The sequence below is a fragment of the Scyliorhinus canicula genome, chromosome 18 (assembly GCF_902713615.1).
Source record: "Scyliorhinus canicula chromosome 18, sScyCan1.1, whole genome shotgun sequence".
Lineage (NCBI taxonomy): Eukaryota > Metazoa > Chordata > Chondrichthyes > Carcharhiniformes > Scyliorhinidae > Scyliorhinus > Scyliorhinus canicula.
This window is the reverse complement of record NC_052163.1, coordinates 7,053,062-7,065,941: the sequence shown is the minus strand read 5'-3', so window position 1 is coordinate 7,065,941 and position 12,880 is coordinate 7,053,062. Positions and strand designations below refer to the sequence as shown.

Genomic DNA, 12,880 nt, shown 5'->3' with positions numbered 1-12,880 from the left:
TCTCACATCGCCCCTCCCCTCTGTAGCCCTGTATTCTAAAATTAACCCCCATCGTGGATATCCGCGGCTCGGATGCAACACGGGTAGCTGTCTTGGACCCCAACACCTGCGTTATAAAGGGGGTCTACTGTACACACAAAATATACCCTGGTAGAAATGTTGAACACCGGAAAGCTAAGATCCATCTCGAATATGAGGCGGGCCAAGTGGGAGGCGGTCCTCCTCCCTCCAAGTCAGTAGCCATTGTTAGGGACATGGGGTAGAACCCAGCCGAGGGAATATTAGGAACAGGGGAACCCCACAATTGTGGGGATGTAGGCACGAATTTAGAGGAAGACAGGATTAAGGATACTCCTCTGGCAACAGCGGAAGAAACATTCTATGCAGATGGGTCACGTAAGTATGTTGATGGGCGGCCCCGAACGGGGTGGGCGGTAGTGAATGGAGCAGTGGAATCAGGACGAATTGATGGAGGCCTGTCGACCAAGTGGCAGAACTAGTGGCGCTCACCAAAACGCTAGAGTTATCAGAGAACAAGACAGTGAACATTTATACAGACAGTAGGTATGCTTTTGGAGTCATACATGATTACATGACTGCTTGGGGTAGGAGGGGATTTATTACAATAGGAGTAATCCTATAAAACATCAGTTGAGAATGGAAGCCCTCTTAGATGCGGGTAACAAACCCCAACAGGTAGCAGTGATTAAAATTAAGGCACATCAGAGGGAACCAGACGGGAACAGCTTGGACTGGATAAATCACCAGGGCAAATCAAGCTGCAGACCTCGTGGCGCAAAAGGTGTTAGAATAGAATGAGTTTGAGGAAGCACCGATCGCCCTTGTGGACCACACGGAGAAAGAGATAAGTATTAAGAACTCCATGAGGACACCCCCAGCGGAGAAAGAGGTACGTGGGGAAAGCAAGGCGCCGAGAAGGGTAGTGATAGAGTTTGGCGAAAGGATAACTGGGTAATGGCAGCCAAATGTATTCGACATACATTATTGGAGCTCCACCATGGGCTTGGTCACTCAGGCAAGGAAGCCATGATAGGGAGCCTGGGAAGGGAGTGGTGCTGGAAAGGAATAGGGCGAGATGTTGCACAATACTGTCATCGGTGCGTCACCTGTGCCCAGCATAATCCGGGGAGACCCATAAAAGTCATGGTGGGACACCGACACAGACCACAGGGACCATGGGAACACTTGCAGATAGATTTTACAGGTTCCCTGCCACCATCACATGGCAAAACATACTGCCTAGTGATTAGCGATCAATTCACCCGATGGCTGGAGGCTTTCCCGACGCAGAATTATAGCAGCCTTGACAGTCGCCAGAGTCTTAGCTGAAGAAGTAATTCCCCGATGGGGAGTGCCTATTCAAATAGACTCAGACCAGGGTACCCATTTTACTGGAAGTGTTATAAAAACGGTGTGCCGATTAATGGGAATAAAGCAGAAATTCAACGTTCCCTACCATCCCCAAAGCTTGGGAATGGTGGAGTGGATGAATCGAACTCTTAAAAATGCTCTAGAAAAGGCAATACAGATGTCAGGAAAAACCTGGACCGAAGTATTGCCTATTATCTTAATGAAACTGCGGGCCACGGGAAACCGAACCACAGGCTTAACCCTTTGAGAACTAATGACAGGGCGAGTGATGCGATTACCAAAAGGCATCACAATAGGCCGGACCGATGTGGGTCCTCTAAAAGGCAGATTAAAACTGTACCTTCTGGAAATGAGCACACAACTCAAAACGATGCGACAGAACGTTCGTGACAATCAGGAAAAGAAGGACCGGGCACAAGAGCTCGCGTTAGCAGCTTTCGTTCCCCCGGCGGGTAGTAAGGTCATGGTAAAAACCCTGCCCAGTAAACCAGGGTTCGCCGCAAAACGGAGCGGGCCTTACGAGATTATAATTAGTGGAGACACCTGTGCCTGTCTGGACATAAGGGGAAAAGGAGTGTGGAAACATTGGACACAATTAAAATTATATGAGGAAAAGACGACCTGATAGGGCTTCTCTCATTCATACCGGCTATGCAGATAAAAGGTTGGATGCGGTTGCTTCAGTCTAAATCAGATTACCAAGTTACGAAGTAATGGATGATGAACAGATGCTTGCTTTTGTATTTATCTTCCAGATCGTTCAATTTATGATTATGTAATTTGTAACAATCAGGATCCTTGTATTGTGCTCGTTGTTTTGGTTTAGGGATAAGCTAAGGGAGTGAATAGAGATAAGGATGGGAAGCAAGATGATGTGCTTCCCCAGTCTTCTAAGGAATGTAGTCACATTAATATGTATTGTCACAGGTGTAAGGGTGATGGGATTGGAAGACAATCTTTTTTATAAAACTCATATACGATTGTACGGAAAGCAGTCTGTGTGTTACCCGTTGGCCACGTCTGTACAGGCCTTGTTTGTGGCCACCCCGAGTTGGACCCCCCTCCAACTATACACTGCAGACACGTCAGATAGACCCTATGTGGTTCAGATGGGCAGCTATAGTAGGAGCAGACAAGGAAGGTGCGTGGAACTAATAAACTCCAGGCATCCCACTTGCCGGGAAATACAGGGGATTGGAGGGACAAAATGTTCAGCGAAGACGGAGTACCCCTATGTTTTACTGGGCAGGGATGGGGAACATGAATCATGCAGTCACTGATAATAGTTGCTGTTATGTGTTTGCTTTTTTGCTGTCTTATAAGCATAGTCAAGCTATGTTGTGCTAAGATAATGGGACAAATCGCGCCTGTGCAGAGCAAGGACGTCTACGATGAATTACTACTGCAAAGAGACCCCTCCGACATGCCTGTTCCCCGTATCAATGACCTTGACGTCCCGGATGGGGAAATATCGAGATGGATGTGAAGATGTGGTCAGCTTGGGACATTGGAATGTCCAAGGACCAACAGGGGAGACTGAAGAGGTAGAATTCCGAACGGACTACAGAAGATACAAAATGGATGCTGCCTGATATAAAAGGGACTCTGTCAATGTTCTTGACCCTACGTTATTATCAGTGCCTGCTGCTGTAGTAAGTAAAGCTTTGTGCAAAACAAGTGATCCACAAGCTGCATCCGGGGAGACAATTAGCCGTTGGCAAACCATGCCCCAATGTCGGTATTCTTAGCTTCTTCTAACTGACAAAGAGCCCCAAAATAAAGAACTAGCAAGAAATGAGGAAGGACATGTTCAACGTGGCTGTATGTAACAGTTATCTATGTAATTAATTCATCGGGTAAGGCAAACTGACAATTAGAGGCTATAGGAGCTAACTTGTAGCCATTTATGGCATTGAAGATGCTTGTTATGCATTTGTGACGCCAACAGAATTGATTGGGTATATGTAAATGTGAATGCAAACTAATTCCGCTTTCCTTCCGTATATTAACCCAGTGCGACCTCAGCTCAGGCGAGAAAAGGTGCTGCACAGACCGTGGGGGTCAAAGGCCTTTTCTCCCAGAATTCTGAAAATTAATAAATCGCTTCTTTACTCACTCAAAGGTCTATTCGTGAATATTTTCACCTACACCGCCAATGAAGAATTCCACTGATGACTCCTGTGCTGGCTTTTGGGAACCATTCAGCAAGGTGTTAGTGGACTGGGTAAGGTCCCTGGCTAAAACAAAGAGGGGCCAAAGGTATATCAGGAAAAGACAGACCAATTGGGTATTCATCTAAAACGCTCAACAAGCATCAGAAATTATATTCCACAATAGAGAAGGAAACCCTCGGGTTAGTACTGGCTCTCAAACACTTTGAGATACATGTCTGAAATGGTTCAGAGAGACCACAGTTCATACTGATCACAATCCTTTAACTTTGTGGAAAAGTTTAAAACACAGAATGCTCGGGCGCGATTCTCCCAAAACGGGAGAAATCGTAAGGCTGGTGTCAAACCCGGGCGGGTTTGACGCCAGCGCACCCCTTCCCGACCGGGAACCGATTCTGGTCCCCGGTCGGGGCTAGCAGCCCGACGCCGTAAGCTCCGGCATCACGGGCTTAACGAATTTCGTTAAGCCCGCTTGCCGGAGTTAGCGCCGGCTGACGCGTCATATGACGTCAGCCGCGCATGCGCGGATTGGAAGACTCAAACCCGCGCATGCGCGGATGACGTCATCGCATATTTGCGCGAAACCCGCGCATGCGCGGGCCGGGATGCCCCTCAGCCACCCCGCGAATGGATACTGCGGGGCGGCGGAAGGAGAAATAGTGCGCGGGCATCGGGCCCGCTGCCCGCGATCGGTGGGCACCGATCGCGGGCCCATGGCACCCTTGGCACGGCCGTGGTACTGCCGTGCCAATCGGTGCCATGGTTATAAAAAGCGAGTTGTTCCCGTCGTTTTTACGAACGGCCAGACCAGGTCTGTTTGCCGTTCGTAAAAACAGCGTAAAGGGCTGGGACTTCGGCCCATCTATCAGCTGTGAATCGCTGCCGGCCGTAAAAAAACGGCGGCAGCAATTCGTGTCGGGAGTTGGGCGGGGGGGGGGGGGGGGGAGAATAGCGGGAGGGCGGGAAAAATGTCGGGAAGGCCCTCCCGCTATTCTCCGACCCGTCGTGGGGGGCGGAGAATCGCGCCCCTCGGCTTTTCCGTTGGATTTTGTTTCCTCACAGAATCTGAATCCAAAGATGATGGGTGGAATTCTCAAGCCCTTCCTGCTGGGGGCATCTCCAGGTCCCACCAAAGTTGACCCTGTCACAGGTTTCCCGACGGCAGCAAGGGTGAAGAGTGTAAATCACCATCAACTGAAGATCCTGCCGGTGGCCAATGGCAAGCTATCTCTGCCACAGGAATACTAACCGCAAAGAGTCTGGAGCATTCCACCCAATAGAGGCAATAACATTTACAGATGCCCATGATCAGAGTGCCCAATGATTAAACCTCCAGGAATGCTGCCACCTAGAGTTGGATACCCAATAGCACATTGATGAATGCTTCAAATATCACAACAGGCTTTCTAATAAAGACCATTAAAAGCCGGAAGCATCAATATATCTTGCATTGTTTATTCCCAATTCAAACATCGTCATACTATATTTAGTATAAACGTTTTGTCAAAGATTCAAACTAATATCAGCCTACTGCTATATGTGAAATTACAAACCTCAATGTGCCACTGTATGCACTGGCAACGAAGAGTCCAGGAAATCCAGGCATCTGATCAAATAAGTCCACAACCAGTAATGGAGTCAGCTTCCAAAAAAGTAGAAACAAAAATGAAATCTTTTTAAATGACTCATAATATTTATATTAGAATGAACCAAGGTACCAGCCTTGGCTCAGTGACAGCAATGTTTGCTCAGAGTCTGAGGATTCTGGGTTCAAGCTCTCTTCCAGAGATTTGAGATCAATAATAGTCTGACAGTTCACCGCAGGGCTGAGGGAATCTTAGGCGCCATCTTTGGTCGAGGTATTAAACTGAGGCCCTGGGTTGGATTCTCTGCCTCACGATGCCAGAAACGCAAAACGTGATTTGGTGGAGGAACGGCCGTCCGGCAAAAATCAAAGTTTGCACCCGGCACCAATTTGGGCGCCATGCTCCGGTCCCTCCCCGCTACTGAAAACAAGGTTTGTGCCACGCGTCTCCTCACTGTCATGGAGCTGTGGGTCCACCTCGGACTCCCGACCTCGGGGTGGGGGGCAGGTCTTCTGTGAGCCATCTTGGTGGCTGCAGTGAATGTGTGGTCAGTGGAGCTCCAGCTCGCAGGCTCTTTCACCCTAACTCCGGCCCCAGCAGTTAAAATGTACACTGGGCCGGGAATTGCTCTGAATTCGCTCCAACAGAGTGCTGGTCCATTTTCAACTCCTGATTCGCTTACCGAAGTGCTCCCCCAAAGGGAATGCAAATCACACAATTCAGTCCCAGCGGCACAACTTAGGGGTCAATTCAATGAGCCCGTTGTGCCTGGTGTGGATCAAATCGGGCTCCATGCCATGCCGCCACGAGTCACCCTTACGGCTCATTTAAATACCTGGACGTCAGATTCACCTGGGAATCAACAACCGGCCTGTGAGACCTCGCTAAGATGCATTTTGTACTGGTCCACACAAACACAGATCAGGTGTAATGGCATCCGAGGGGTCTCCCAGGCTATTGGAGAACCGCGAGTGGTCGGGAACCGGGGAGAGTGGCACCCTGGCACTTTCCCTGGAGCTTGGCACATTGGCACTGCCAGGGTGACCATGTGGCACTGACAGGGGCATTTCTAGGGTGCACAGAGGCCAGGTTGGCACTGCCAGGGCCCAGGGGCTTTGTCGGGTAGATGGGGGTGATAGAGCATTCCCAGGCACCCCCAAAGTTGGGGGGGGGGGGGGGGTAAGGGGTGTGAAAAAAGCTGGGGGGGCCTGAAAGGTGGTGGTGGAGAGGGGGGGGGGGCAAATCTGAGAGATTGGGCCTGCCAGACAAATTGGCGTCTGATTTGTGAAGAGTGTTTCCTGCTGGTGAGCTAGTGCGGCCTCGCAAAGAGAATCTCCTCGAGGCCAAAGCAAACGGCATAGTGTCGTTGCATAATGGAATATTTTTTGGCATTGCAGGCACCGAGAAATATTTTTTTGAGGTAGGGTGCCGAGTTCCTGGGTTGGCAGGAAGTGTTGCTGTAGTCTCACAGGAATGATTGGAGGGGTGGGGGTGGTGCTGCTGAGCAATGGAAATTTGGCATCTTTCAGTGGGTTGGAATGTCCACACTGGGGGTCCTTGATCCCGGGGAAGGCTGACTATGAAATAGTTAAGTGCCTGATTGAATTAAGTGCCAATGAGGGGCTTTCACTCTATATTAAATTCCAGCCGATGTCTCCATTCTTTGATGGGGTACAATGTTGTAAATGCAGGATATTTAGCTAAGTATACGTAAATATGTTGCAAGGTACATTACAGTGATTCTGTCATCATTTCGTTGTGTTGCACAAAAAGATGGTGAACAATGCCAGGACACCTAGAGAAATGTGTGGTGGCCCTGATGATAAGAAAACCTTGGAAAAATTCATTCCTGAGATGTGCCACAGGGCCACCCGGCGACCGGGGAATCCCGCCCGAGGTCAATGGGCTTTCCCAATATCCGCGTCTCGCCCATGGTGATCTTGTGGCAGGCAGGGCGGAAGAATCCAGCCCACAGTGTGCTCACTGGAATTGATACCTTTTCATGGGGGAGTCAGGAATGTGAATTACAAAGAGACATATGTTACTGATGCTTGTGTAAAGAAACAACGTACAATGCATATTATGACAAGCTAATTTAATTTTTAAATTATTTTGACTTACCTGGTCAGAGGTACTAACTCTATTCATCTTTATTGGATCACAGGTTTCATAAACAGCGTACATAACTAATCCACAGAGACAGGATAACGTGAACAACACAATTATGCCAACCAAGTTCAGCATTACAGCTCTGTAAAACGAAAGTTAAATGTGAGCTGTACATAAAACAAGATCATTTAAGTCCAACAATATTTACGGAGAAAGGTAGAACTTGCATTTACATAACATCTTCCATGTCCCTCGAATGTCTCTGAGTGCTTTAGTGATTACATTTTGAAATATGTGGTTGTGTAGGAAAACAGATCTCATGAGGCGTTGCAATCTGGGTCGCCCCCACAATAGGCGGGACCCGGTCTTGCATGGTTAAGTGGGGGGGGGGGGGGGGGGCCCTCAGCGACCAATAGCGGAGAGAGCTCACTTGGAGGAGCCTGGGTTAATGTCCATGTGTGTGGGGGGAGACATTATCCATGCGTGGGGGAACCCTCAAGCTCACTTTTAAAATGGAGGCCCAATCTCTGAGGAGGCAGCCTGGCCAGCAAGTTACACACCCACCCCGTGATGAAAATAATTCGAAGTGTGGGCTAGCCCAGAGAGGAACTCTCGAGGGATCAAAATGACTTAGGGCGCGATTTAATGGAAAGGTTTTGGAGTCCGATTTAACAAAGTGGGAATATAGTCCCAAAGCGAGCGCAGTTAGCTCGCAGCACCGAGAAACACAACGCTATAATACAGCATCCGGGTTAGATTGGGAGCCCCAGCGGGAAACTCACGGCCGACAACTTGCTCCAACTTGTGCACTGAGGAACTGGGTTGTGGTTGGTTGAGGCCACCTTCTCCTGGGTCCCGGGGGTCACAAGCTGCACTGGCAAGGCCTCACCCGGGTGCAGATCAGTACAGCCAACCTCTCTTTACAACAATCTGAGGTCCCTATCTGCTTCAAGAAGACGACCATCATCCCTGTACCAAAAAATGCCAAGCAGCGTGCCTTAATAACTATCGTCCAGTGGCTCTGACATCCATCATCATGAAGTGCTTCGAAAGGTTAGTCATGGCATGAATCAACTCCAGCCTCCCAGATTGCCTTGATCCACTACAGTTTGCCTACCGCTGCAACATGTCCACAGTAGACACCATCTCTATGGCCCTGCACTCTACCCTGGAACACCTAGATAACAAAGACACCTACGTCAGACTCCTATTTATCGACTACAGCTCAGCCTTCAACACCATCATTCCTACAAAACTCATCTCCAAACTCTGTGGCCTTGGCCTCGGGTCCTCCCTCTGCGACTGGATCCTGAACTTTCCAACCAACAGGCCACAATCATTAAGGATAGGCAACAACACCTCCTCCATGATCATCCTTAACACCGGTGCCCCACAAGGCTGTGTCCTCAGCCCCCTACTATACTCCTTATACATCTATGACTGTGTGGCCAAATTCCCCATCAACTCTATTTACAACTTTGCTGATGACACCACCGTAGTGGGTCGGATTTCAAACAATGACGAGACAGAGTACTGGAATGAGATAGAGAATCTGGTGAACTGGCGCGATGACAATAATCTCTCCCTCAATGTCAACAAAATGAAGGAGATTGTCATCAACTTCAGGAAGCGTAGTGGAGAACATTCCCCTGTCTACGCCAATGGGAACGAAGTAGAAAGGGTCGAGAGCTTTACGTTTTTAGGTGTCCAGATCACCAACAACCTGTCCTGGTCCCTCCATTCCGACACTATAGTTAAGCAAACCCACCAACGACTCTACTGTCTCAGAAGACTGAGGAAATTTGGCATGTCAGCTACGACCCTCACCAACTTCGACAGATGCACCATAGAAAGCATTTTTTCTGGTTGTATCACAGCTTGGTACGGATCCTGCTCTGCTCAAGACCACAGGAAACTACAAAAGGTCGTGAATGTAGCCCAGTCCATCACGCAAACCATCCATTGACTCTATCTATAATTCCCGCTGCCTCAGAAAGGCAGCCAGCATAATTAAGGACCCCATGCAACCCGGACATACTCTCTTCCACCTTCTTCCGTCAGGAAAACGATACAAAAGTTTTGAGGTCACATACCAACCGACTGAAGAACAACTTCTTCCCTGCTGCCTTCAGACCTTTGAATGGACCTACCTCGTATTAAGTTGATCTTTTCTCTACACCTTGCTATAACTGTAACATTATATTCTGCAGCCTCTCCTTCCTTCCCTATGTACGGTATGCATTGTTTGTACAGCCTGCAAGTAACAATACTTTTCACTGTATACTAATACATGTGACAATAATAAATCAAATCAAATCAAATCGAATCAAAAACGGCCACAAGCAGAGAGCAGACTTGACGGCCGCTTCAAGGGTATTAGAAATGATTGGAGCCCCTGGGTGGTTGGGAACAGGGCGGGGTAGTGCCGTGGCCCCTAGGGTGGCATTGTTGGCATATCAGAGGCACTGCCTGGGTACTGACTGGCAGTGCCAAGGTGCCAGGTTGACACTGCCAAAAGTTGTGGGCTAAGGGGGGCATGCCCATGAAAGGGAAGTGTGGGGTATGAAGGGTTTGGTGCTGAAGAAGGATATGAAGGGGCATCATGAAGGTTGGGGGGGGGGATGATGGAGAGCTGCTGAAGTTGGGACATCTTGTTGAATTGTACAAGACATTAGTAAGACCACACATGGAATACTGTGTTCAGTTCTGGTTACCCTATTATAGGAAGGATATTGTTAAACTAGAAAGAGTGCAGAAGAGGGTGCTACCAGGACTGGATGGTCTGAGTTATAAGGAGAGGCTGGATAGACTGGGACCTTTTTTAGGAGGTGTAGGAGTGATCTTATAGAGGTCTATAAAATAATAAGGAGCATAGATAAGGTAGATAGTCAACATCTTTTCCCAAAGGTAGAGGAGTCTAGAACTAGAGGGCACAGGTTTAAGGTGAGAGGGGAGAGATAGAAAAGAGACCAGAGGGGAAATTTCTTCACACAGAGGGTGGTGAGCATCTGGAACGGGCTGTCAGAGGCAGTGGTAGAGGCGGGTATGATTTTGTCCTTTTTAAAAGCAGCTAGACAGTTAACATGGGCAGAGTGGGTATAGAGGGATATGGGCCAAACGCAGGCAAGTGGGACTAGCTTAGTGATAGACGCTGGGAGGCATGGACAAGCTGGGCCGAAGGGCCTGTTTCCATGCTGTAAACATTTGTGACTCCATGGCTTTAAGTGGGGAGGTGCCGAAAGGGGAGGGAATGAAAGGGGGAGCCCCTAAAAGTAGGGGAGCCCTCAGCAACCTCATAGCGGGTTGTGATCAATTAATAATAATCTTGGGGGGGGGGGGGGGGTTGAGGAGTTGATGTCCATTTCTGCAGGGGAGGGGCTGCATTGTCCGTGGGTAGGGGTTTGGGGGACACACAATCTCACTTAGAGATCGGTGCGCCCTTTAAAAAGTAAGAAGTCTTACAACACCAGGTTAAAGTCCAACAGGTTTGATTCAAACACGAGCTTTCGGAGCGCAGCTCCTTCCTCAGGTGAATGGCGAGGTTTGTTCCAGAAACATTTATATAGACAAAGTCAGAGATACTGGACAATGCTTGTAATGCGAGCATTTGCAGGTAATCAAATCATTGCAGATCCAGAGAGAGGGATAATCACAGGTTAAAGAGGTGTGAATTGTCTCAAGCCAGAACAGTTGGTAGGATTTTGCAAGTCCAGGCCAGATGGTGGGGGGTGGATGTAATGCGACATGAATCCAAGATCCCGGTTGAGGCCGCACTCATGCGTGCGGAACTTAGCTATAAATTTTTGCTCGGCAATTCTGCGTTCTCGCGCGTCCTGAAGGCCGCCTTGGAGAACGCTTACCCGGAGATCAGAGGCTGAATGCCCTTGACTGCTGAAGTGTTCCCCGACTGGAAGGGAACATTTCTGCCAGGTGATTGTCGCACGATGCCCGTTCATTCGTTGTCGCAGCGTCTGCATAGTCTCGCCAATGTACCACGCTTCGGAACATCCTTTCCTGCAGTGTAAGAGGTAGACTACATTGGTTGAGTCGCACGAATATATGCCGCGTACCTGGTGGGTGGTGTTACCACGTGTAATGGTGGTATCCAAGTTGATGATCTGGCATGTCTTGCAGAGATTGCCCTGGCAGGGTTGTGTGGTGACGTGGTCGCTGTTCTGAAGGCTGGGTAATTTGCTGCAAACAATGGTTTGTTTGAGGTTGCGCGGTTGTTTGAAGGCCAGTAGTGGGGGTGTAGGGATGACCTTGGCAAGATGTTCATCTTCATTGATGATGTGTTGAAGGCTGCGAAGAAGATGTCGTAGTTTCTCCGCCCCAGGAAAGTACTGGACGACGAAGGGTACTCTGTCAGTTGTGTCCCGTGTTTGTCTTCTGAGGAGGTCGGTGCGGTTTTTTGCTGTGGCGCGTTGGAACGGTCGATCGATGAGTCGAGCGCCATATCCCGTTCGTACGAGGGCATCTTTCAGCATCTGTAGGTGTCTGTTACGCTCCTCCTCATCTGAGCAGATCCTGTGTATACAGAGGGCTTGTCCGTAGGGGATGGCTTTAATGTGTTTCGGATGAAAGCTGGAGAAGTGGAGCATCGTGAGGTTACCGTGGGCTTGCGGTAAAGCGAAGTGCTAAGGTGACCATCCTTGATGGAGATGAGTGTGTCCAAGAATGCAACAGAATTTGGAGAATAGTCCATGGTGAGTCTGATGGTGGGATGGAATTTATTGATCTCATTGTGTAGTCGTTTCAGTGATTCTTCGCTGTGGGTCCAAAGGAAATAAATGTCATCGATGTATCTGGTGTGTAACGTCGGTTGAAGGTCCTGTGCGGTGAGGAAGTCTTGTTCAAACTTGTGCATGAAGATGTTGGCATATTGAGGTGCGAATTTGGTCCCCATTGCTGTTCCATGCATTTGGATGAAGAATTTGTTGTCGAAGGTGAAGACATTGTGATCTAGAATGAAGCGGATGAGTTGCAGAATTGCGTCTGGAGATTGGCAGCTGTCAGTGTTGAGGACTGAGGCTGTTGCAGCAATGCCGTCGTCATGGGGGGTGCTGGTGTAGAGTGCCGAGACGTCCATTGTGACTGTGTCTATATAAATGTTTCTGGAACATACCTCTCCATTCACCTGAGGAAGGAGCTGCGCTCCGAAAGCTCGGGCGCTATTCTCCGCCCCCCATGCCAGGTGGGAGAATAGCGGGAGGGCCTCCCAACATTTTTCACGCCCTCCCGCTATTCTCCCCCCCCCCACGCCCAACCCAAGCCACGAATCGCCGCTCGCTGTTTTTTACGGCGAGCGGCGAATCTCCGAGGCTGATGGGCCGAGCGGCCGGGCCTTCATGCCCGTTTCAACACGGCAGCAAACACACCTGCTCGCTGCCATCGTGAAATGAGCGGCAGATGCCTGTTTGGGGCATCTGGGGGCCCGATTGGCACAGCAGTACCACGGCCGTGCCAAGGGGGCATAGGCCCGCGATCGGTGCCCACCGATCGCGGGCCATGCGTCCGTAACAGACGCACTCTTTTCCCTCCGACGCCTGGCAAGATCAAGCCGCCACGTCTTGCGGGGCGGCTGAGGGAAAAGATGGCAACTGCGCATGCGCGGTCTGGCGT

The 12,880-nt window shown here is 49.4% G+C and overlaps 1 protein-coding gene across 3 annotated transcripts in view; it reads right to left on the bottom strand.

The window, feature by feature from the left end:
* The window catches only part of LOC119953671 (sodium-coupled monocarboxylate transporter 2-like), a 142,479-nt gene that overhangs the window by 47,252 nt on the left and 82,347 nt on the right, over nucleotides 1–12,880 (bottom strand). For all 3 annotated transcript variants that reach the window (XM_038778179.1, XM_038778180.1, XM_038778181.1), the window contains 2 exons: nucleotides 7,271–7,400; nucleotides 5,117–5,205 (listed from right to left, as the gene is read on the bottom strand). In XM_038778179.1, the coding sequence (XP_038634107.1) occupies nucleotides 5,117–5,205; nucleotides 7,271–7,400 (219 nt within the window). The remainder of the gene's footprint in view (nucleotides 1–5,116; nucleotides 5,206–7,270; nucleotides 7,401–12,880) is intronic.